We start from the raw sequence: 25,496 nt of genomic DNA on the forward strand, positions 1-25,496 counted from the left end.
AAAACTCAATTATAACCCGACACATTAATAACCTCATCTGCTAACAAATCAATTATTTTAACAAAACCCGACAATCGTGAATCCAATAGATTGGCTCAATATTTAACCACCTATCAAAGGCGACCGTTCCGAATCATTGAATTACTTTTAGGTCATGTATTTTATGTCGGATCAGGTGTACTTTAATAAGCATGTTGATTCAAATTTGCATCAAACATAAAAGAATATTAAAAACAAATTTTCCATGAATAGATCATTTTCTACTCAAAACAGATGGTTTATTGATCATGGATTTTATCAAATAAAAAGAAAAGACTTCAGAGTTCCAAGTATCCAATTTGCAAACATGACAAGAAACCAAGATGCACAACCCTAAAATGAAACAACAATGGGCTGTTAAGGTCTATTTGTTCTAGTTCAATTGAGAAAACAATGAGTCAAACGTGTGACGAGTTTCTATGATTCCGGCTTCATGTTCTGGCACTCATCCCGAATAGACTCAAACAAAACCGATGACAGATATCGCTCGCCAAAACTCGGAAACACAACCTGCAATGGTAATAAAGGCGAGTTATGGATAAAATCAAGAATCTGAAAGACACGTTTTTTATGGTGTTGCCTTACACAAGGCTTGAAACTGAATATTCCAAATCGGATCAATGGAGGGTAAAAATCATTGGGACGAAAAAAGATGATAGGTTATCAAATCGATTAAAAGAAGTTGAAAAACAGAGATTACGAGGAAAATAAACCACACCAACAAAAGGGTAATATATGCAAGGCTATTTACTAATGACTTTAGAAAGTAAAGAGATTGAAGGGCTTACAGCTATAAGTTTCCCTGCGTTTTCAGGTCGTTTACCAACCCTGATAGCAGCTGCTGCAGCAGCTCCAGAGGAAATGCCAACCTAAAGCCAGAATAGATGATTAGAGCTATAAGTAAAATGACTCATTAAATCATATGTACTCTTATCTATGTGAAGTTGCACATGGCGTTTGCTACCATGGGTCAATCGGATAGTTTCATCATTAACAAGGATAAAGTTGCGTACATCTGATCCTCCCAAACCTTACCCTAGTTTTATCATTAACAATTTCAATAAACACTAATACAATGGATCTAAGTTGCTAAATTATTTTTTAGTATAGAAAAAGACAAAAAAAATGGTGACAAAATAGTGGAATGGAAGAATGAAGATATAAGAGAGAGAGAGTTTGGGGAGGATATTGGAAGACAAAATTTGAGACCATTATCAAAAGAAATTGTAGGAAAATCAAAAGAATGACATAAAATAGAATGTGTAGCAAAATCAACGGAACAAAGGAAGTATAATTATAAGTCTTATAACCCTTAGAATGATTTCATCATGCTTTTCAAAGTTGCCATCAAATCCAATACAATGTTGAGAAGCACTCAACAAACATAATCTTAACTTGAGAATCAAAAAGGCACATGACATGTGAAGATTTTACTTACCAACAAGCCTTCTTTCAGTGCCAATTGCTTTGCAGTTTCAACCGATTCATCACTAGATATCTGAAACAATCGCAAAGCTTTCAAGATAAGTATGACTCTCTAACTATGGAGACTGATATTCATTACAACAAATGACGCATAATTTGTTATAAACTCCAGACCAAGAAAAATAGCTTTGTACATGCATAAAAAGTCACCAACAAAGGTTTTAGATAGATTACAATAGCCCTAAGGATTATGTTGTAGAAGCTAAAATACGAATTTTGAGAACTAATAACATTAAATGACGCGTAATTTTGCCATAAACTCCAAATGTAGTATCATTTCGTGTGATGCATTTCATGCTTATACAAAGCCCTTGAGGCTATATCATAATTCATAAGTGTTCTCCAAAATAGGCTACTAAACCCTGCTTTATTATTGCACATGATGACCAAGAAAAGTTTATCCAAGAATAAGCACTTGACGCTTCAAACAAAAAAAAGGCAAAAAATGAAAATGAAAACCCCACCTATAGCTCCTTAGCCCCAATACCAACCTAAATACAATAGTCTTGTTAAATGGAGTACAATGATAAGGATAGAAAATGAATAGCTATAAGCAATGAAAGCCTTCCTTACAAAAATTCAAGGTGAGAGAACTACAGTCTGTAATTGTTTACTTTCTTGATTTCTGAGAAGCTTGCAAGTTGCAACTAGGTGAGAACTTCTTAGTTACGACTTCAATTGACATTAGTTTTTTTCGTTTTTAGTAACTCAATATCTTGAAATGAAATAGTTGCAGCTAACAACAATCAGTACTAAATGTAGTTTGTGCCTATATATTCAATAAGAAAAAGCCAACAAAACTATAATTAACCAACCCATCCTAACATATTCATCTTCTAGCACAGCCACAACATAACAATCTTTGTTTCAAAACACATATTTTAAAAACTTCCGCACATTAACAATGTGGTTGATTTAGTAACATGGCATGTCTAATGTGCATATAATATTGCATTGATATTACATAAAAAATAAATTCATAAAGCACGTCGATATAGCAATAAGCATTCCATAGACATTGTAGATTGACTTGTTTTTTGAACCTAACATATGAGCTAAAATGCCTTGTTTTTCAAAAAAGGGGAAAGAAAAACATTATCCATGTAAACTCACTTCTTACATGAATAATTAGTCTCTTAAACACATAGACCAAGTTAGAAACCTTTGCTTTCCTTTTTAAAACATCCTAACTTAGTTCTTATTTACACTATTCTCTTTACTCACTATGAAGTTAGGTTCCACACACATCCAATTTCTAGCATCAACGTTTCACTTCCTTTGAAAATGTGCCAAAAGAACATGTTGAGAGAAAATTTCGGATGGAGAGAGTATTAGTACACTATATTACTATTGACAGTGGATTAATATCCATGACTCAACAATGACTAAGGGATGGCAATGGGTCGGACTCGGCTCGGATTATACATACTCCGACTTTGCTCCGGATTTTAGTCGAAGTTTTTTTTTCAGTCCACCTCTACTCGGAGTCGGATTATGCATACTCCAAGTTTGCCCCAACTCGGACTCTCGGACCTCCAACGGAATCGGATTATTATCAAACTTTATCGTTGTGATATTGTACTAATGATTAAAAGCATACGAAGTTAACAAAATATTTTTTTCAAATACAATTTAACAAAAAAATATGTACTTTGAATTCAAGTTTAGCATGAGAAATATTCCTAATACTACAATTTAACAAAATTTTCTCACATTTTGATTTGGCGTATTTTATTTCTTTTGATCTGATTTGTCGTATTTTGATAGATTAATCTAAATAAAAATACCAAGTAGTTTTTCAAAATCGAAAATTACAATTAGTATGAGAGAGAGCTTGAATTAATCACGTATAAAGTTTTAAAGGAAACAAAATATTGGGTTAAAAGTCAAATTCAAAGTCGGATTTCCTTCAGGGTCGGAGTGTCGAATTTTTAATAAGGTCCAACTCCGGTCCGTCTCTAACTCGGATTCGGATCGTGAAGTCGGAGTTGGAGTTGGAGTCGGATAACCTTTTCCTCGGACTCGAATCAGATTATTTTCCTCGGATCAATTCGGACTAGGGTCGGATTCAAACTGAATTGCCATCCCTATGTTACAATGACAAGAATGAACGTCTTAAACCCCACCTGTGGCAAGATATGGGAAGCTCTAAATGGAGGAATCCCAACTTAATCAGTACTGAAGCTTCCTCAGTAATCAGTGATGGTGCAATTGTGCAACACATGACAAGTTGAGGCGCACTATTTGAAATAAATCTTCCTCAGAAACAACTTAACAAAGATAATGGAACCAAAATCCCAATAGTACTAGGTAATCCATGAAGCTACATATTTTAGATTCAAGTTGAATACGGACTATTGTTTTTTGCAAAAGATCTATGGATAGTGAAATGATGCCCACTTGTATTCACATCCTTGAAAAAATCATAAAGGATATAACAAGACAACATACACGGAATTCAAGGATATGTTGTAGATAAGCCAAAAAAGATAAGCACCTCTATAACTTCATCAAGAACACCCAAATCCAAATTACTGGGAACAAAACCAGCTCCAATCCCTTGAATCTTATGCGGACCTTGACATCAATGAGATAAAGATCAAAAACCCAAAATATGCCTAAAAATTCAAACAAGGAAGATAGAATGTTTCATCTTACCAGGCTTTCCACCAGAAAGTATGTTGCTCTCTGTAGGTTCAACACCAATGACCTATATTCCGGAAAATATCTTCACATCAGCATATGTAGAACAAGATACTTCTAAGGTATAGGAGTACTTCCTAAGGGGTCAATTGGATTGAGAGTGAATATTTAAGGGGATAAAAAAAATCAAACTAATGTAACAAAGCTATTTAGAAATGCAAATGAAGTTATTGAAATAATTGTGATAGAGGTAGAATGAGAGAAATAAAAAAATGAATAAAAAAGAGGTTGATTTCCCTCATTAGGAGGTAAAGAATTCCCCCACCCTCCCCTAGAGTAAATTTGTACCCAAAATAAGGGAACTAATAGCTATATTCTCTATTTTTCATTACCTTCTAACAATCAAATCCCTTTAATCATTTATCTAATTAACTTCGTTATTCTAGTTTGACTTTTATTTACCCCATAAATATTTGCTCTCAATCCAAGCGACCCCTAAGTCCCCATTAGTATGCCCCACTCACCCAAAAGAATGTTTCTGTTGATACAAGGATGCCATACCTTTACACCAGGGTTACGTTCTTTAAGATACCGACCAGTACCAGAAATTGTCCCTCCAGTTCCAATACCAGCAACTAAAATGTCCACTTTGCCTTTTGTGTCTTCCCAGATCTCAGGACCTGTTGTCTCATAATGTATCTGCAAAAAACAATGACAACGAAAATTTATAAAACTATGTGTACTTCATACATAGAGAAGTAATATATAATGCATAGTATTGCATACACATATTTTAAAAGACTTCAGTACTTATTGGGATGTTTGCGAGCATATGTCAAATAACCTGTTACTTACCCATCTCTGCTTATTTTCCCCATTTCTTTTATTTTTTATTTGGCTCTCCACCAATATGTGCCTCATTGAAAATAAAAGGTTCAGCAACATAATTAATACTAGTGTTATAGTATCAAGTCTTTGACATTGGTATTTGAGATAAATGAAATTTTGGTTTGACTAAGAAAGAACCACTAGTGTACTAGGATATGCTGGCATAGTGGCATTATACCATCTTCCTTGGAACTGTAATAGATGAATAAACAACAGGCATGTTAAAAGATGTAATGATAATTCATAGAAGTGGGATTTAGGTTGAAATGTATATTTCAGTCAAATATATTAAGTCAAAACAAGGCTTTAATTTACATAATATTTTGCAGCAAGACGATTCCCACTTTGGAAAAGGCAAATTCAAGTGAGAATAAAGTTCAAACATCGAAAAATGACAAACGTCTTGATTTGTAGTCTTGTTCAAATTAGCTCTGAAGTGGATCTAAATTAGAGTTCATCAAAGAATATCGGCCATCGACATATAAGAATTATTAGCAGGCCCATCAAAAAGTGATTACAGTTAGTACTCCCTGGTCCATTGCTCCAAATATCAAACAAAAGCAAGAGATGTGTCAAATAATGGCGGGCATCACATTAAGGAAAAATCATCAGTATGGCTGGATGGCTTATAACAATAAAAGTGTAAGGAGCTGGACCTTGGGGTTTGCAGGATTGTCAAATTGTTGGAGCATGTAAGAATTAGGAGTACTCTTCAAAATTTCTTCAGCTTTTTCAACTGCTCCTTTCATGCCCTTAGCTGGATCAGTCAAGACCAATTCAGCTCCAAACGCTTTCAAGATAACCCTCCTTTCCATACTCATGGAGGCTGGCATAGTCAAGATAAGCTTGTATCCTCTAGCAGCAGCAATGAATGCAAGACCTATTCCTGTATTCCCACTGGTAGGCTCCACTAGAGTAGTCTAGATGATAAGAATGCAAGCATTAAATCAAATGGGGTGTCCAAACAAAGCAAGCATTAAATGTCTTTGAAACATATAACCATCTTCAGGCACATATTGACATCCAAGGCAGTCAAGAAATGTGAGAGCTAAAAACAATACCTTTCCTGGTGTTATAACTCCTTTCTGCTCAGCATCATCAACCATACTATAACCAATCCTGCACAAAAAATAAATAAAAGCACATCTCTCAAGCTTAGATTCTCATGCTAAAATGGGATCTAGAAAACAGAAATATATTAAAATCAAAAATCATCAACATTTGAAGTATGAACCAACATTGTCATCACGGAAAAATCAACTCATTAATGTCACAGTTGCGAAAAAATGATATTTTCTTAAGGAAAGGGGCAGAAGCAAAGAAGAGAGAAGCTAAGAGTCTTCTTCACCTGTCCTTGACACTGCAGCAAGGCTCCATACTCTCAAGCTTCGCGGCAATGCTTGCAGCTGATCCATTTACAACATTGTTGAGATATACCATTGGAGTTTTTCCAATTAGCTGCCATATGACATTACGAATGATAAAAAACGACACTTTAGTAGATTAGTTCTAGCACGTAAGAAACATATATAGCTTCATGGGTTGATGACACTGATACCAAAAGTATCAAGAGAAGAACATTAGTTAAGCAAATAGAAATAAAAAAGCTATAAATCTAACACATGTAACATCTGAACTTTCATTTAGGGGAATGTAGTTTACAAACATGTAACTGCATAGTGTCAATATGAGATCCAATGTACGGGTGAATACAAAACATTACAATAGAGTGGGCCGAACTATCATCTTCATATGTGTACAAAACCAATTTGACATTTATTTAATTTGTGTAATATGTTACACAATTCAATATTAATAGGATTTTCAAATAAATTACTAGGCCCACGATGGCCTAAATTCCCCATGTTTGAAAGTACTATAACTCCTAAGTCTCTTATGAAGAATGTCTTGGACATTATCAAATTGACCACAAACCTCGAAAAAAAGCAATGCATCTAATCCAGATAAAAAGAAAAAAATACACAAAAAAAAAATGCTTAAACCTTCAAGGTAAGAGTAGATTTACATTATGTCCTACACCCAAAGGCCACAGGGTAGTGCCAGGTGATAATGAGCAATGATAACATACATAGTTTCCTTGATGTTTAAGGGAAAATACATTGATGAATGGAAGTTTTGGATGTTCCTTGTGAGGATCTAAACTTCGAAACTGAAGTCAACTCAATTACTATTTATGAAATCAAAACTATGAATTATCGTAAGGACTACAATCACAAGTTCAAAATTGTAAGCATAATTGATGAAAAATGTACTCCTATGCATTAGTTCAAACTTCTTTAGTCTTTTGAGAACAAGGTCTTGTACCACTTTCCCACATAAGGTCCCGGGTTCGATTTTACCAAGCCTTCTTCTTCCTTCTGTCTACCATATGATAAAAACAATCTACAGTCTAGTAATGTTGACTGTTTATGATAAGAATTTCAGACATTCTTAAAAGAATCAAAGAGCCTCACCCACCATGAACGATGAATGACAAATTCGAAAAAAACTAGAATTTCCACTTCATGAGAGAGGTTCTGAGCGTGTTCAATATGTTCGATCGCACAGGCCCGAACAATTGGAAGCCTCAATATTGAACTTGCACAGGGACTTCAAATAATTTGTCAATTTTTGCTCCGTCCCTATTCCACTTAATCAAGATTATACCTTTGGTGAATACTCCGTATAATTCCAAAAAAAATTAAACCATTAAATGCAAATACACAACAAAACTCAATTATTTCGCCAGACAATCACAAAGAAAAGCAATACCCACATTCAAATTTCCAATAGAATTCATAAAGCAAGCAACCCACATCAAAATTTAAAATCAAAAGCCCAAAACAAAGAAATTACAAATACTCATTTGAAAAAGATAATCATCCAATCAAAAATGAGCATAAGAAAGTCACCTGAGAAACATCTTCAGCGATGTTAAGGCCTTCAATGGCAGCGTGAGGCGATGCAGACACGGCTTTGCAAAGAATAGGGAAACATGAAGGCTTTTTGAGATTCTTGCAAGAAATGGATGATGATGGAAATCCAACTCTGAAATTGGTGAGGCTCTTAACTTCTCGAAGCTCTGGCCTGGAGCTACTAAGGGCACCATAGGAATTGTTGACTAGAGACGCCATGGATGGATGACAGCACAGTTCTCTACTTGTGATTTTCTCTCTCTAGGACTAGAGAATTGGAATATATTTTTTAGAAAGTGTAATAATAATGTGTGTTTTTGTCACTCGTTCGTTGGTATGGTGTTAGTCCAATGTTTTTCACTAGATGTGGTTGGAAATTGGAATACACCAAAATCCAAACATACAAACATACAATGATCCAAATTTTTTATTTGCTCTCATCTGCTGCTCTTGTGACAAGATTTCGATTCTCAATATGTACAAGAATTATTAATTCACTTTTTCTTATATATAAGAATTCTAAAAAATATTTCCGAATTTAATATAAATTTTATAAATTCTTATAAAAGGCTATTTTTAATTGGATCAGCTCATTATATATTTTGTAAAATATTATAAGTAGGCAATAAATATGATGTAAGTAGACATTTAAAGTATTGAAAGTAGGCTTTAAGGATACGGTAAGTAAGCATTAAAGATAATGTAAGTAGGTATTAAAAATACGATAAGTAAACATTAATCTTTAATGGGTTGGGCTTGAGATACGCCTCTCAAGAGACTAGCTATATGATTTTTGGATAGATATATAAATAACCTCAAATGATAGATAATTCTAACAAATGGTTACATAAAACTAGAGGTGTCAAACAAATCGAGTTGGGTCATTTTCAAGTTCAGATCATATATAAATGGGTCAATAAACCCTTAACCTGAACTTGACCTGTTTAATTAAATGGGTCAAAAATTGAAACCCCGACCTGATCTGTAGCAGGTCGGGTCAACCTGCTAAATACCTATTTAACCTGCTTTTTTTTGTTTGATCATATTCGATTTTTTCAGATCATTTGACCCATATATTATATTCACATTTCATAATAAACATGTTTCAAAGTTCAACTATCATCATTCATCATATTCATAACAAGCAAAATATCAAACAAATTGTTAAGTTGACAAGCCAAAACCAAAAGCATCATAATTAATTTCTACGAATCATCATAATCTAAAATATGGTGGCTGAGAAAGATGTTATTGAGCTGAATTCATGTTGATCGAAACTTGGACTTGGACTACGGCAAGATATGTCTTCTTGTTCTTCAACTTTAATCTCCATTACCAACCCACAAAGCTCATCGAAAAAATCGAACACAAAAAAAGACAAACACGAACCAAAAATCATTATGAAGAATTAAAGATGGAAGTAAGAAGTAAGAACAATGAAAATAGCAGTAAGAGCAATGAACAGTAAAATCAAACACAAAAACAATCAAAAAAATCAAACGCAAAAAAAATCAGAAAAAATCGAACACAAAAAAAATCAGAAAAATCAAACTACAAAAATAAAAGAATGAGAAAAGGAAATAATTCTTACCTTAGCTTTTAGCATTCAGGACTTGATGATAGTAAGAACTAAGAAGAGTGAAGAAGGCAGAGAGAACAGACACATAAGAACTCAAGAAGCCACGAAGGCAGAAGAAGAGCTTCTGAAGAAGCGTCGCACGCTGGGTTCAACAAAATTTTAGGGTTTATTTGTGAGAATGAGTTTTAGGTTAAATATTAATGGGTTAATATCAGATAATATGGGTCGAACTGACCTGACTGACCCATTTAATAATGGGTTAAACAGGTTTTTTTCGGGTTTAAATATTCAACCTGAACCTAACCCATTTAATAAACAGACCAGGTCCGGTTGACCCATTTAATTAATTGGGTAAAAAATCTAAACCCAAACCCACTAATTCGGATCGATTTCAGATCAGGTTAGCAGGTCAGCTTTTGCCGGCCCTACACAAAACCAATATCATAGAGACATAGAGTAGTATTAGACATGGTCACAGTTTGGGCCTGCATGTGAGTGGCACACTCATGACCCATTTGTGACCTGTAATACCCCAGATTTAGCTTGAAAAAGGATTGATAGACTACTCATATCAACAAGATGCATCTTCTTTTCTAGGGAGCCCATTTGCTAAGAACTCCACAGTTAAGCGTGCTTGGTGGAGAGTAATCTTAGGATGGGTGACCTTCTGGGAAGTTTTCCCGGGTGTGCACGAGTGAGGCCAAAGTGCGTTGGAAAGACTTGTGTTGGTTTGTGGGGCTAGTTTACAGTCTCCAAGAGTAGTCACCAGCGGTCCTAGGGACTGGGGTGTTACATGACCTGATATGGCATGACCTATATGAAGGCACGGTAAGACTTGCCAACCCGACATGTGAGTGGCACACTCATGACCCACTTATGACCTGATATGGCATGACCCATATGAAGGCACGGTAAGACTTGCCAACCGACGTTTTGGGCCATGGGTGTGTCATAATCATTGTTTTGTCTGATTGTCACGGCATGATACGTGGTTCGCATACACGGCTTGTCTACACGACTTGCCAAACCCACCATTTCATATCCACTTCTAAGAAGGAAAAATTATAAAAAGAAATTTGTGTTATGTCCTACGACATGGCACTCATACTTTTGACCAAACTCACCAGTTCATAATCAATTTTTATATTGGCTTTTGACTTTTAGCCTACTTTTTTCCTAATAAAAAGTCAACAACTATCTTAAATTGTTGGTTTATTCGCCATTACTTTGTCAAATCAACCAATAATTTTAACCAATAACTTCAACTAACAACCAATTGTCAAACAAAATCGTAATAAAATTGTAAATTGGTCTTGTTCTATTTGTAAGAATTTCTCCATTTTATTGTTTCATGAATGAGTACAATTAACAATCAATAAGAAATGTCAAAACTCATAACCTACCCATGAAACAAAAACATAAGTTTTGGGACAAAACATTAACTATTATTTTGTCTTAAAAGACCCTTAAAGGGCACATTTGAATGACCACCAATTCGGAGAAATCTTAAAAAAAATCTTTTAATTTGTGTGCACCTTCCAAACGAACGTGACCGCATACTTGGGCATTATCAATAAGTGGTCCTCAAACAAGGTTTTATTTTCTTAATTGGCCAACTCATTTTTATCAACACCTTTCAATTTATATTTTGTTTGTGGGGGTAGGTTTTAGATTTATCTTTTTTTAGACGTAAGATGACATATAAGCCCAAGATGACATATAAGCTATTAGTCATGGAGCTTCAATTTTAAATTTTAACTTTAGATTAAGTTAGTTTTTTAATATGATATTAGAAGTCAATATGATGGAATGGTCATGCTTTCAAATGTCTTCGAATCATTATTTCAAATGAAATATTTAACTCACGTACAAAGAGAGAATGTGATGCATCTATAATTCTAGCTCATAATGATATCATGTGAGGGGTCATTGAGTACATAATTCTAGCTCATTGGGCTTCAACTAACAAACTAAATTTTCGGTTGAATTAATTCTTTAAAATTATATTAGAGTGTGGTTTGTTGTTCGACCTTTATAACATGGTATCAGATGTCTTAGGGACTTGTACTAAGATTAAAGGTCGGTAATAAAAGTGATATTTGCTCTCCAACTCAAATACGATTTAGTTTTTTACTCTCAAATTTTCTTGGTGACACAATTAGAGATGTTGTGATGTTTTGAAGAACAATCTACTTTGCAGGTTTTTACGTTCTTTGAAAATATTTTTCGAGCCGAGAGACTCTTTGACCACACTTTCTTGATGGGTATGAGTTGTCGTCTACCTTTCCTCCCCAGACCCTAATAGTTTTCCTATGAGTGAGATCACTATCGCTACATCTGCGTCACATGCTTACATTTAAATAACCTCACCAGGTGACACTTTTTCGAGTGCGAGATGAATTATCCTAGTTTTAATTATCTGAAACAGCCCAAACCAGCATAAACAGTATAATAATATTGTCTACAAATCACAGCGAAAGACTTATAGAAGACTGGGCTAAATTCGACTTGTGGCTCGATAGCCACAGCAAACCAATATCAGAGTGTTTAAAACTTTTTACATAATTAAGTAAATACTATTTACAAAAACATTATGAAATTATTACAATTTAATTTTCAAATATCTAATTTACAAAATGTATTTCAAAAAGAAGTCCTCGCCTCGCACGTAACACATAATACATGTAGGCATCGTCTCAACAGCTGAGCTAACCTGAAAATGGACCTATCTTCCGTAAGGGATAGGCCCCATCAAAAACTGTCAACAATTGAATTGTTGAGTAATCCAACAAATTATTGCATTTATATACAAGTCATTAACAAACATCTCCAACTTAATCTTTTGCTCATTTGGTATCTCCTTATAAAACATTAATTTATCAAAACCTAAACTCTTTTAAAAGACCGTTTGGTATCGACATAAATACGACTAAGAACCTTTGGTTTATAGTGAATCAAAACACAGCTATAACTTTACAAGTTTATAGCAAAAATCAAAATACGACTATTACTTTACAAGTCAATAGCAAAACAATACGACAAGTGAAACATATGATTTCATTTGCGAAACAAACAAAACTTTATATACCAAACGTATTTATTCAAATCTCATATTAAAACAATGATATAACAACACTTAAAAACGTGGAAATATATGGACCGTCAAGAAGTAGGCTTGATCTAAATCCTGAGAACACGGGTGATCGTCATCACCGAAAATATGGTTCTTGCAAGAACGAAACGGGATCGGGGGCTCGAGATCGATCCGAATAACCATTACCTATTATCAAGCTATAGGATTTCACAATAATCCGGATACAAATATCCGTTGCCAATTCCCAAAATCGGACATTTTTCAATGTCGAACATTTCAATATAAAACGAATCAATAAATCACTTGATTTTCTTTAAAATCAATAATGATAACTCATTTTCACAATACGATATTTCAAGACTCATATCTTATAAGTCAATAAAATACAAAACATGCTTTTGTAATCTCTTTAAATAAATACAATATTAACGTACTTTTTAATCAAATATAATTTTTATAACATGATTAATTTTTTTTAAAATCATTTTATAACACTGATAATATTATTATATAAATAAAGCTGTCAAACCAATATTTTTTCTCATCATCAATTGAACATAAAAATACTTAAATTAGCTTTAAAAAGATATTAGATGTTTATAGGTTACCTTTCTATGCCATGAATAACAATCAATAATTAAAATACCAATCAATTCATCATCAACCATCAACATGTAAAAGCTTGAGTTACTATCAATGGAGTTTAATTAATTTTACACCAATCTTAAATCCCAAATACCCAACTTATATCATACTCAAATAATATCAAGTAATCAAATACCCAATTGATACTTATGTTCTCAAATTTGATTCTAGAACGAAATAATCATATTAATCAAATAAGAACTTGTAACTCAACAATACCAATCAATAAAACTCAATTGAAGGATAAATAATAACCATAAACACTTGATAAGAGGAGTACTCAATTTGAATCCCAACTTTAATTATGAACAAGTAAACCAAAAATGCTATTTTCGAATTTTCAGGACACCCTATTAGTATTTTGGGCATAACTCTCTCATAAGAATTCATTTTGGGGCGATTCAAGTGCCCATGCGACCGTGACTCGGAGCTCTACAATTCTTACGAGACATCAAAACCCTAAAACAATCAGTACTTCCCCGAAAATGGTAAAACAAAAAGCTTATTCTCGATTTTCATGACAGCCTGTTAGTATTTTGGACATAACTCTCTCATACGAACTCATTTTGGGGCGATTCAAGTGCCCACGCAACTGTAAATTAAAGCTCTACAAATCTCATGAGGAATCAAAACCCAGAAACGAGTCTAACTGTCTCAAACACAGCCAAACAGATTCAAATAGAACTTGCTCAAATAAACTGAACTTACTCACAACTTTGAACATGAATCAACAACCATTTAAGAACTTAAAACTACTTTAAAACATTCAATTTAAAACATTCAATAAAATTACCTCAATCACCATTGAAGAACACACATGTAAGCTTCAAAAGACGTGGGTGAACTAGCTAACTTCAACACAATCTTTAATCACCATTAATTGAAGAACCTTCCAACTTTCAATCTTGAACTTTAATTTGAGTCACAAAATCCTCAATTTGATCTTGATAGATGAATCCTAGTTCTTGTTTCTTCAATTAACCCAAATTTTACACTTGAATTGATATAACCTTAGTGATGATTGGACTTGATGATACTTAATCAATTTGCTTCTAATAACTTAGGGCTTTTGATAATTAAAGCAATTGGAGTTGAATTATGAATTTTGGTGTGTTTTGGAGTAGAAATCGTGATTCCATAAGATGGTGATAATAACTCTATGAAGTAGGAGTAATTTTAGTTCTTTGCAACAGGAAGTGAAGGATGATGATTCCTGATGATGAGTATTGAGGTTTATAAAGAGGTGGGTTAGTAAATAGATTGACACATCCTCTAAATGACTCATGCATTATTTTCATCTATTTTCAATTACGTTCAGTTTTCTTTGTATTACTTACTTCGATCCCAAATTAAATACGACTGATATCATTAAGTAATAAAATATTATTCTCAGTCCCAATAAAATAACATACTTAAAATTTAATGCCCAAATTAATCTAATAATTACTATTAATTAAGCGGCTAATTTAAGGGCTATTTCATTATCATTTGAGTTTTTAGATTTTAATTTATCTTTTATGTCAAATGGTCATAGTATAAAAGATACTTAAATGAAGGATATTCCTAATAGTATAGTCATATCTTTATGAAATACTAAAGGACAAGATACAATTGATTTATTTTTGCATTATTATGTTTTACTAAAATGATTGCATTATTTATTATAATTTATCTTCATGTAAATTAAATTAATAAATTAGATAAAATAACTATAAACTTAATTAAATAAAAATTAAGTATTTAAACTAATTAAAATATCAAATTATATTCTAATAGATAAATAACAACTATTTTTGTCAAACAGTTATGTTTTATGTGGTAAATTAGATAACTATCTATTAATTACTCATATAATAACCCGTAATTATCCAGACAAGTAACAACAACCTCATGTGGTCTCTTTCCTTTGAATACTATCTAACTATCTAATTTATACATACCGTATTTTGAAAAAATTGTAATTTTTTGTGAAATTAGATAGTTATATATGTCTACTCGTTCTTTAATATTGAGAAGTTATGGTTGAATTTTTGTGCATGTGCATATTAAAATATGAGAAATTTGAAAATAAACCTTTCCTTTGAAAACAATTAGATAAAACCGCTAACAATATTATTGAAATTTAAAAGAAATTGCTCACAATGTTATTAGTTCTATATGGTTCGTTTATATTTGAGTTAAACCTTTTAACTTCAGCACTATTTAATTATCATCATCATCATCAAAGAATCTTGCTCATAGAAATTACGATTAGGGCTTATGGAGGGATGAAAGACGACAAACCATACTCATGAACGAAGATGCGATCATAGAGTCCTCCGGCTCGATAAAGGCCTGCAAGGAAAGCAATGTAAGAGAAAAAAAAGACCAAAACATGATAGAAAATGCAAGATAAATTTTGTGATAATAACATGAACGAAGAGATAATCACAAAGGCCATAACAACAAACAAGACTTAGATGAAGGCACAATTGAATTTTCAAGATATAGGACATAAGTACGATGTCTCCAACTAATTTTATCCTTTGTTAAGTCCTCAAAAAGGTGTAATTTGCTTATGTCATTATCTCTACGTTTTCTTAAGCATACCGAGATTCTCTTTCCAACAATCATGATGCTTTTCAGTCCTTCTCATGTGCACGTTAGTAGACTTCCTATACACATGCCCAAACCATTTTAGTTTACTTTCATGCATCTCCATATAGATGAGCACAACTCCTAACCTCTCTCTCAAAACCCGGTTTCTAATTTTATCCATACTGGTGTGTCCACAAAGCTACCTTAACATTTGCATTTTAGCTAAATCCATCTTATGCTCATATATCTTCTTAACCGACCAACACTTTGTCCTATACAACAAGGCTGGTCAAAACGCAATTCCGTAAAGTTTACCTTTTAATCTAGTTGGGAAATTCACATCACATAACAATCCAATGGTTGCTCTCTATTAAAGGCATCTGGCTTGAATTAAGTGTTTTATACTATCATCAATCTCCTCATGACCCTTTATTATACATTCAAAATATTTAAACTTGGTCATTTTCACAACTTGCTCACCAACGGTCACCCGAGGTTCTCCCGCTTTCTCTCACTCTTTGAAATTACGCGCGTAAGTATTATAATGTTTAAGAGCGACTCATTTGCAGTCCTAACCATACAATCATCGATATTTTTGCTCAAATAATGCTCAAAATATCAATTCACTAAATTTATTTAGGAAAAACAGTAAAAAATAATCCAACCTTTCACTCATTTGCTGCGAATAATCTCATCTTTGATTATTATCTAATAATCCTATATGTGCTATGTATTTGCTGCCAACATACTTAGTAAACTGATCCACCACAAATCAACCACGGAACCACCACTCTTCCCCTCACTTATTGAGTAATATAAGAGCAAATATATATTAAAGTTGAGATTTTAGAAAATAATAAATTATAAAATTATGGAAAATTACACGTGGTAACTTTGAGGTTTTGGGTTTTCTATGTGATAACCAAAACTTCTAAAAAATCCACGTGGTAACTCTAAGGTTTACTAAATTGTTCAACCGTGACCTTTTTGCACATAAAACGTTAGCAAACGTTAATTTCGAAGCTTTAAGGCTGCTATACTTCTATTTATGCGATTCACCATTTCAAATGCTATCAGTTTCAACCTTTTCCCCTAAAACATAAACCCTAATTTTACCCTCTTTCATCTAAGTCATGATTTTTCCTCCAAATCAAAAGATGGTAGAGTTAGGGTATTTGTTTGGTAAAAGGTTAAAACTGATGATATTTGAAATAGTGATTCGCATAAATAGGCGTACAACAGTCTTAAAACTTCGAAATTAAGCTAACGTTTTATGTGCAAAAAGGGTTACGGTGGAACAATTTGATAAACTTCATGATTACCGCGTGAATTTTTTAAAAGTTTTAATTACCAAATAAAAAACCCAAAACCTCAAAATTACCACGTGTAATTTCCCTAAAATTATTCATAGTGGATAACTAAAATGTTGAATTATTTTCTATAATTTCTCTTATTTATGATTTTCAAAATTCCAATCACTCAACCAAACAATAGTCTACCCGAAAACATCCCAATACCTTAAAACTCAAAAAAACCCTCCATTCCACTTGAAAGTTGAAACTCAAAACTACACTTAGCTTTCCGGCTTTCCCTTTCTCGATTCTTCACTTACGATTACCCATTCTCTCTCATCCGTCATTTATCTCTCTTTCTTCTCCTGGTGAGCTCTCGTTTCTCTCTACTTATGCATCGCATTTTGATGTTCAGCTCGTTTAAAATTCTGAAGAGTTTTTTTTATTTTTTTTTAATTTTTTTTTCTTCTTCTTGTAAACTTCCGATTTGATGTTTTTTTACTCTTTACAAGTTCATTCCGTGGTTCGTTGTCAACTTTCTGTTGCAGTCATAATCATGATTACAAATATCGGATTTGATGTATTTTAATGGTTTTTATTTGTAGGTGATTGTTAGGTTTTTGGTGTTACAGTAGATTTCGATCTGTTATGGCGGTATGTTTGGATCTTATTTATTTTGTGTGTATCTACTTTTATTGCAATGTTTTTGGTTATTATGCCTAAGATTTCGGTATATGTGATTAGGTTGATAAAATTTTGAAAGATGAAGCTTCGGAGGAGAAGGGAGAGCGTGCCAGAATGGTGAGTTCATGTTTCGTTGATTGAATTTTATTTCTTACTCATTTATGGTAGAAATTTTTCTTTGGGCTAACAGTTGAATGATTTCAGCTCTCCATTCAACTAGTTGATTAATTGATATTTGATTATAGGTAGTGACTAAGTGAATTAAATACTGCTATTCACGCGTGCATCCATTTTGTTTGGGTTCATTTGTAAAATTATGTTTAATTATGTAAAAGAGCATGTTTACCTCTTTAGCATTGCTTCCATTAACAGGTAACAGTTTTCTTTATATAAATGTCTGCTGTGAGGGTATTAAACCAAAAATTTTGGTGATTATGCAGTATGTGCTGTTTGCTTGGATGTGCATTGTTGGTTGACAGAGTTTTTTGTTCTTTACCAGGCAACATTCATTGGTGCGCTGGCAATAGTAGATTTAATCAAGACAACGTTGGGTCCAAAAGGAATGGTAATGCTTTCATGAACCTTAAAGATCTAACTATTGAATTTTGAGCTTTCATGATATTTAAAGCTGGTATCTCTTTTCTAACATTGGTTATCGTGCACCTTTAATCATGATTATAGGACAAGATTTTGCAGTCAACTGGTCGAGGACATAATGTTACTGTGACTAACGATGGGGCCACTATTATGAAGTCTCTTCACATTGATAATCCTGCTGCGAAAGTTCTAATCGGTATCCTATGAACATTTTTTGGCAATTCCAATGCTGAGTTTAGATATAAGGCCACTTAATGTTGATCAGTGTAACATAATTCGCCAGTTAATTCGCTTTTTGAATTCGCAATTCGTTCTAAATGACCCTGAAATAGCCCAAAACCTACCATAATTCGCTTTTTTCGATTCGTTGGTTTTATTCTTGGTGCAAGACTGCAAGTTGTCCTTAATATAAATTCAGATATTTCCAAAACTCAAGATGATGAAGTTGGTGATGGAACAACATCCGTTGTCGTTCTTGCTGGAGAGCTATTGAGAATGGCAGAAAAGCTGATTGCAATGAAGATTCATCCTATGACCATAATATCAGGTTAATGACTTAATGGATTATCCCTGCCAAACTTATGTTCCTATTGGCTTGCTGCTTGTCCTTTTCCTGCGGTGTGTTGTTTTGGAATAGAGTACAATGTGAAACTACAATGCAACAAGAGATGATCATTATCTGCACCATCTATCGAGCACATAACACATAGATGCGAACTCAACGCTTTATTGGCTCTTCTAATTTTGGGGATTCTCAACACTCTTTTAATGACCATCAACAAACATAGCATTTATAGATGCCGTTGACGGTTGACACATCTTAATTTTAGCTGATTTTGAGACTAAATATTTAGGATTATTTTTAGAAGACCACACATAATTGGAATTGTCATTATTAATATTTCCATACTAAAAGGTTTTGGAAAATTCAGGCAAGAGACCAAGGCCAAAGGGTAGTGAGGAAATAAAAATAAAATATGTGTAGTAAGAAAAAGTTAAGCGAAAGTATGTAGAGCAAAGCAGTAAGACAATTCTATTTTCTGAAGTTGATACTAGGTGTTCCGAATACGTGATAGTCATTAACTCATTATATTGGAAATAATGTTCTGTTTAGCATAATTATTTAGAAGAAAATGTTAGCTTTTGCAATTTAGAAGAAAAAGAAGATAATTGAAGGTTGTCTAACAGCAAGCTTTGAAAGAAGAATGCACTCCAATACTCTGCGAAATTTCTGTAGGAAAGCTTAATTAAGAGTATAAGGGAGTAAATTTTCAGTCTGTCTTCATCCATTATGAAATGGGTTGCAAAGTAAAAAACATCCTTGAACTGTATATGGAGCCTTGATTGTGAGAGGTAGGATGATGGGAGAATTTACTGATAGTCTGATCTTCTGATATCATATCTTTGAGGTAATAGGTCATTGACTTGTTAGTTCTGACAATTGATTTTTCTTAAATTTGTCTTCCAGGTTACAGGATGGCCGCTGAATGTGCTCTAAATGCACTGTTGAAAAAAGTTGTTGACAACAAACAAGATGCAGGTACTAACTCTTAGGTTTTCTTCTCTAACATATTTTAGATAGTTTTCTTTCATGATTTCTGATTGATACATAATAACTTGTAAAATGTAGATAAATTTAGGACAGACTTGATGAAAATCGCAATGACGACGCTGAGTTCAAAAATATTGTCCCAAGACAAGGAACACTTTGCCAATATGGCAGTAGATGCTGTGATGAGACTGAAGGTTATAAATTTTTAATCTTAACTTTTAATGTCTGGTTACTGTTTATTTTTCATGGTTCTGGTTAACCCTTAATTCTCTTCTATTCGTAAGGTTGCAGTAGTGAGTACAGTACCATTTTAGCTCCTCCTCTTTATCTTACGGTCCTGACATGTTGCAGGGTAGCACAAACCTAGAGGCCATCCAGATTATCAAGAAGCCTGGAGGATCTCTGAGAGATTCATTTCTAGATGAAGGGTATGGCTATTTCAGTATATGTTCGCAACTTATCACTGTACTTGTAATTTTGTTTCAATGTTTAGTTTCTCTAACTGCAACAAAATCCTCTTGAACCTATGTGCAACCACACATAGTTGTAAATGTTTTTTTGATTGGCTTATTTGTTTCTGAACTTTAACGGATGAGAACTTTGTACATGCATGTTTAAGAAAAAGTTTACACCTATTTAATTTTATTTCCCAGTACAGGTTATGCAGTGTTTTTGTTTCCAATATCTATTTGTTTATGTACATGATAAACTTTCATGAATCCAAAGTGTAATTTCATGCTGTTTTACATTTTCTTTGGTACTGTATTTGTTGCTAAGCTTTCTTGTTTATGAATAAGATCTTTGTACCTGCATTTATTAAACTTTCTTTTTATGTTGTATTTATTATTTGTTATTTGGTGACTCTTGTAGATTTATTTTGGACAAGAAGATTGGTGTTGGCCAGCCAAAGCGTATAGAAAATGCAAAAATTTTAGTGGCAAACACAGCCATGGACACAGATAAAGTTAAAATCTATGGGGCACGTGTACGTGTTGATTCAATGGCTAAGGTGGCAGAGATTGAGGGAGCAGAAAAGGATAAGATGAGAGAGAAGGTGAATAAGATTATAGGTCATGGAATTAATTGTTTTGTTAACCGTCAGTTGATCTACAATTTCCCGGAGGAACTCTTTGCTGATGCTGGAATTCTTGCCATTGAGCATGCTGATTTTGATGGTATTGAGCGCCTTGCTCTAGTGACTGGTGGTGAGATTGCATCGACTTTTGATAATCCCGAATCAGTCAAACTTGGACATTGCAAACTGATTGAGGAAATTATGATTGGGGAAGACAAGTTGATTCATTTCTCTGGTGTTGAGATGGGACAAGCATGCACAATAGTATTGCGAGGGGCAAGGTACTAATTTCATATATAGTGTCATTTTTGGTTTTCTTGATAGTCAAACTGACCTCCATTACATAATATTTGGATTGCATCTTGTAGAAAAAACCCACAACTTTGCCTTAGCGTTTAATTTTCTTGCTTTGCCATTCTTATAAGCTTTTTTTATGATATATTTATTTTGCTTTTGTGTCTGTTTTCATAAGTTATGTTCCTCAAACGAGGTACGGGGTCAATGATTGGTATGTATATCAAGTGTCGAACTCGATACCCGAAATTGCAAGGCACAAGACTCAATCCTAATGGATATGATTACTCAACTCAAAGAACAATTCTTTTAATGTTAATCTAAAAAGTAGCTGTGGATTTTAAACAACACTAGACGACAATAAAAAGGGTACAATTGTGGGACACTAGATGACATAAAAAGGGTACAATTGTGGGATCAAGGAAAACTCGTGTGCTTGTTATGTGGGAGTGAGGAGCCCTCATAACGTAATAATAGTCCGATAGATGCTCTGGGATGAAGCCCAATGTCCATTCATCCTAGCATGCAATCATATGTACCAAGGGTAAAGGATTGGGGGGACGACATGTGACAACTTTTGCTTTTATGAAATATTAATAAATTAATAAGTTAAATAGAACTACCACTTGTGACGGGGACAGAGAAAGAAAACAACAGCTCACCAGTCGCCTGAGAAAAGAGAGAGAAAAAGGCGCAAGATCTCCGGGTAAAGAATAGGTCAAATCTCCATATTTGGACTAAAATTTTACTTGGACCCTAATTTGAACCTAGAACCTTAGGGTCTAAAAAAGATGGACTTTTATCTGGACCTTTAGGGTCGGAACTCGGAATAACAATTCCAAACTTTTTTCCCTAACGTATGTTTTTATCTTTTATTTTTACACCAACTTATACGATGTTTATTTTTATTTTTATTAAAAAAAGTCATTGGTGAGAACATGAATATAATAAATAAAGTAATTACACAATATATTCTAAATTGATAATTTTATAATAAATCAATTATTCAAGTTTTCCTTATTCGCGTAAGAAAATTTGTAGCTTTTGGCGTGGAAGAGTAGTTAACCAATAACCACTTTTATAGCTTTCATAATTGAATGGGAAATCTACTTTTATAATTGTCTGAACTCTGAACTGATACTAAATGCATCATCCAGCATTTTAGCTCTATGTTACATGTGCCCTTGACATAAGCCTCATGATTAAAGGCATTGACATTACTTGTATGAAGTATTTCTCCGTCCATATATGTTTTCCTTACACAAGTGTGCATTTTGAGTCCTAGTTTTAAAAAGAACACGTTGGGTACATCTCGAATGTAGGCTCTAGAAAAATCGCTTCTTAGTCTAGGTTTAGTGAGATACATAAGGATTTAGGAGCACACTTTTTTTTTGCTTTTTATACCTTTTATAGCTCAATTATACAAGAAAAAGTTAATCTTCTTTGAAGAGAGAAAGGAATGGAAAAACAAAATTTGCTATTGATTGTGAAGAAAGAAAAATGAAGGAGATAAATAAGAATTTTTTTACAATTTAAAGCTTATCTAACTTTTCTCAGGGTGCCTCCACCACCACTAGGTACCTTTTCTGTTTTTTTCTCTCATCTTCTACCGTCATCTTGTGGATTCTTGTCTTTTTCCTTGCTAGATTCTCGAGCTTTTTTTATTCCATCCAGTGGCTTCTTGGATTTTGTGTCTCCTATTTTTTCGTTCACTATATGATCCTTTGATTTTCTCTACTATTTTGTTGAATTTTTTTTTGTTTATTTTTCTCTTCTTCTTTCAGTTTCCTCCTTCGATTTCTTTGTCCTCTAGATTTGTCATTTTTTATCATCTTCTACCGGGTTCTTTATATTTTTTTGTACTCTTCTTTGATAACAATCAGTGAGAATAAGTAGACAAAATGTTTTAGAATGTAGGTTTATGTACCCTCTTGTGATATATGTGCAATATTAGTAGTGTAGTACAATTGATAACAAATGCTTTAAACCTTTGATGCGATCATAATATGGATATTATATTGTTTTAAGTGTTAAATTTGTTACATAATTGTTCTATAAACTCTTGAGCCAAAACGTGGGCTTCGCCTATGAAAATCTGGCACTTTTCCCTTGCGCCATTGCTCTATCCTTCGACACCTTGGTCACTCCTTGCACCTTTTGAAAGTAGGCGGTGGGGGTGTTAGGGGCCCTTTGGGTGATAAAAAAATTTAAAAGGGCGACGCCATTTGTAAAATATGAGTAAAGTGGTGGAAATGTTGAATACTTTAGTTACGTGAACCCAAATACAAATGGAGTTCATAGCTAGGTCTGCATAACCCAATGTGGAAAATGAAGGCCAGCATGGGACGGAGAAGGTACTACATAGGATGTCAAAAAATAGTTCTCTCTAATAGGCTGAAAGTATTCCTGAGTGCGCATTCTTGCAGCATTGTAATTTTGACTTGTGTTTACTTTCGTCTTATGCTGATGATTGATTATTCTACCTTTAATTTTATATGTGGCATGGAGATTCTCCTTTTTTTTAGATTTATAAAACTTGTCAATTGGCATTATTTCTGCTATAACCTATGGATTTGGTTTTGTATCTTTTTTATTGAGTTGAACATATTTTGTCATTTGTTTGCAGTGAGCATGTACTTGATGAGGCTGAAAGATCCTTACATGACGCCCTGTGCGTGCTGTCTCAGACAGTGAATGACAGCAGGGTTTTGTTTGGGGGTGGTTGGCCAGAGATGGTGATGGCAAAAGAAGTAGATGAGCTGGCTAGAAGAACTCCTGGAAAGAAGTCCCATGCTATTGAAGCTTTCTCACAGGCACTCCAGGCCATACCGACAATCATTGCTGACAATGCTGGATTAGACAGTGCTGAGTTGATCTCAAAGCTTCGTGCCGAGCACCAACAGGAAGACAGTACTGCAGGAATAGATGTGATCACCGGAACTGTAAGTGCATTTTTAACCTTTATTTTAAAACATGCTCAAGTAGGCTATATATTTTATGGCTTTTATATAGCTAATTGCACCTTTTTGCTGCTGCCGCGGAACTATCCTTGTTTTTCTGTTCTCATGTTTCTTATCATGTGCCGTGTTTTTTTTTTCTATATAATTCATGAATTCATTATCTAAAGATTTCTCATTTTTGGACTGGAAATATGTACACTTTTATTTTCCTTTTTTAGCCACCTTTGGCCGATTAGCATTTGAATACTCTGAAATTAAACCAAATTCAAGGTATCGAACTTGTACCTTTTCTATGTGATATCCGTAGTTCAGACCCTGTCTCTGAGTGCATGTACTATAATGCATGCAAAGTGTAAAACTTAACCTGATGTCTGTTATTGTTGAGGAATTGGTTATGATTCACTCTGTTCCCCCCTCGTCTGGATGTGTTTTAAAAGCCTTGGCCTGTTAGCATATTTACTTTTCCCGGACAAGCAGTTTAGCTGTAGTGGTTATTTGTTACCAGCTTTGCCTCATGCTCATCATGCTATTGTCAATTGATGCTTGAGAAAATTGAATTTCTGTAGGTCGGAGATATGGCTGCCCTGGGAATTTCAGAGGCATTCAAAGTAAAGCAGGCTATTCTACTATCTGCCACAGAAGCAGCTGAAGCGCTCCTCAGGGTTGATGAGATCATCAGATGTGCCCCAAGGAGGAGAGAAGATAGAATGTAGAACATAACATTTGTTTTGTAGTTTTTTTGTTGTAGAACCTTTTGATTAGTATTTAAACTTAAGAAGACCTTATAAGATTTTACTTTTCTTCCCCTCTGCAATGAATGTTTCGTTAGCATCATAGTTTTCTTGTTGTAGTTGGTTATGTTTGAATGTTGCATGCTCTCTTTGTATTGTGTTCTGCTTACAGATCATTTTTGTACATTGAGATGTTGCAATTGAAGTTTTGAGTGTGAATTGGTATTGATGTATTGAACTTGATTTCTATTAATGCATCTTAAAGTTGAGAAAATACTTTCATTTGTTATTCTCTTTCGTTACACTCATCTGACTTGAGCATCTAAATACTGCTGCAATGAAGAGCCAGCTTGGACTTGGTACTACACTCATCTAACTTTAAGTGTTACTCGCCAAGTCTAAGATTGATGTACAATATCATACAAGACCGACACTAGGCCCACATT

General features: G+C 33.8%; 2 protein-coding genes and 1 long non-coding RNA gene across 3 annotated transcripts; 1 reads left to right on the forward strand and 2 right to left on the reverse strand.

The window, feature by feature from the left end:
- Window positions 1-227: 227 nt before the first annotated feature.
- On the reverse strand, window positions 228-8,443 carry LOC130825772 (cysteine synthase, chloroplastic/chromoplastic). Its single transcript, XM_057691174.1, has 10 exons — window positions 7,968-8,443; window positions 6,404-6,513; window positions 6,117-6,174; window positions 5,712-5,975; window positions 4,729-4,866; window positions 4,183-4,234; window positions 4,022-4,101; window positions 1,478-1,537; window positions 828-908; window positions 228-549 (listed from the first exon to the last, which is right to left on the reverse strand). The coding sequence occupies exons 1-10, from the start codon at window positions 8,187-8,189 to the stop codon at window positions 457-459; spliced, it is 1,158 nt and encodes a 385-aa protein (XP_057547157.1). The 5' UTR covers window positions 8,190-8,443; the 3' UTR covers window positions 228-456.
- Window positions 8,444-12,031: 3,588 nt separating this feature from the next.
- On the reverse strand, window positions 12,032-14,539 carry LOC130825793 (uncharacterized). The gene is made up of 2 exons (XR_009046959.1): window positions 14,082-14,539; window positions 12,032-12,278 (listed from the first exon to the last, which is right to left on the reverse strand). It is a non-coding gene; the product is annotated as an uncharacterized LOC130825793 (long non-coding RNA).
- A 2,816-nt stretch (window positions 14,540-17,355) lies between these two features.
- On the forward strand, window positions 17,356-25,324 carry LOC130825541 (T-complex protein 1 subunit beta). The gene is made up of 12 exons (XM_057690817.1): window positions 17,356-17,525; window positions 17,763-17,811; window positions 17,902-17,958; window positions 18,341-18,406; window positions 18,523-18,634; window positions 18,857-18,985; window positions 19,907-19,978; window positions 20,069-20,184; window positions 20,342-20,418; window positions 20,861-21,346; window positions 23,986-24,301; window positions 24,886-25,324. Exons 2-12 carry the CDS (start codon window positions 17,806-17,808, stop codon window positions 25,030-25,032), a joined length of 1,584 nt encoding a protein of 527 aa, XP_057546800.1. The 5' UTR covers window positions 17,356-17,525; window positions 17,763-17,805; the 3' UTR covers window positions 25,033-25,324.
- Window positions 25,325-25,496: the final 172 nt, after the last annotated feature.

The sequence above is a fragment of the Amaranthus tricolor genome, chromosome 10 (assembly GCF_026212465.1).
Source record: "Amaranthus tricolor cultivar Red isolate AtriRed21 chromosome 10, ASM2621246v1, whole genome shotgun sequence".
NCBI classification, from domain to species: domain Eukaryota; kingdom Viridiplantae; phylum Streptophyta; class Magnoliopsida; order Caryophyllales; family Amaranthaceae; genus Amaranthus; species Amaranthus tricolor.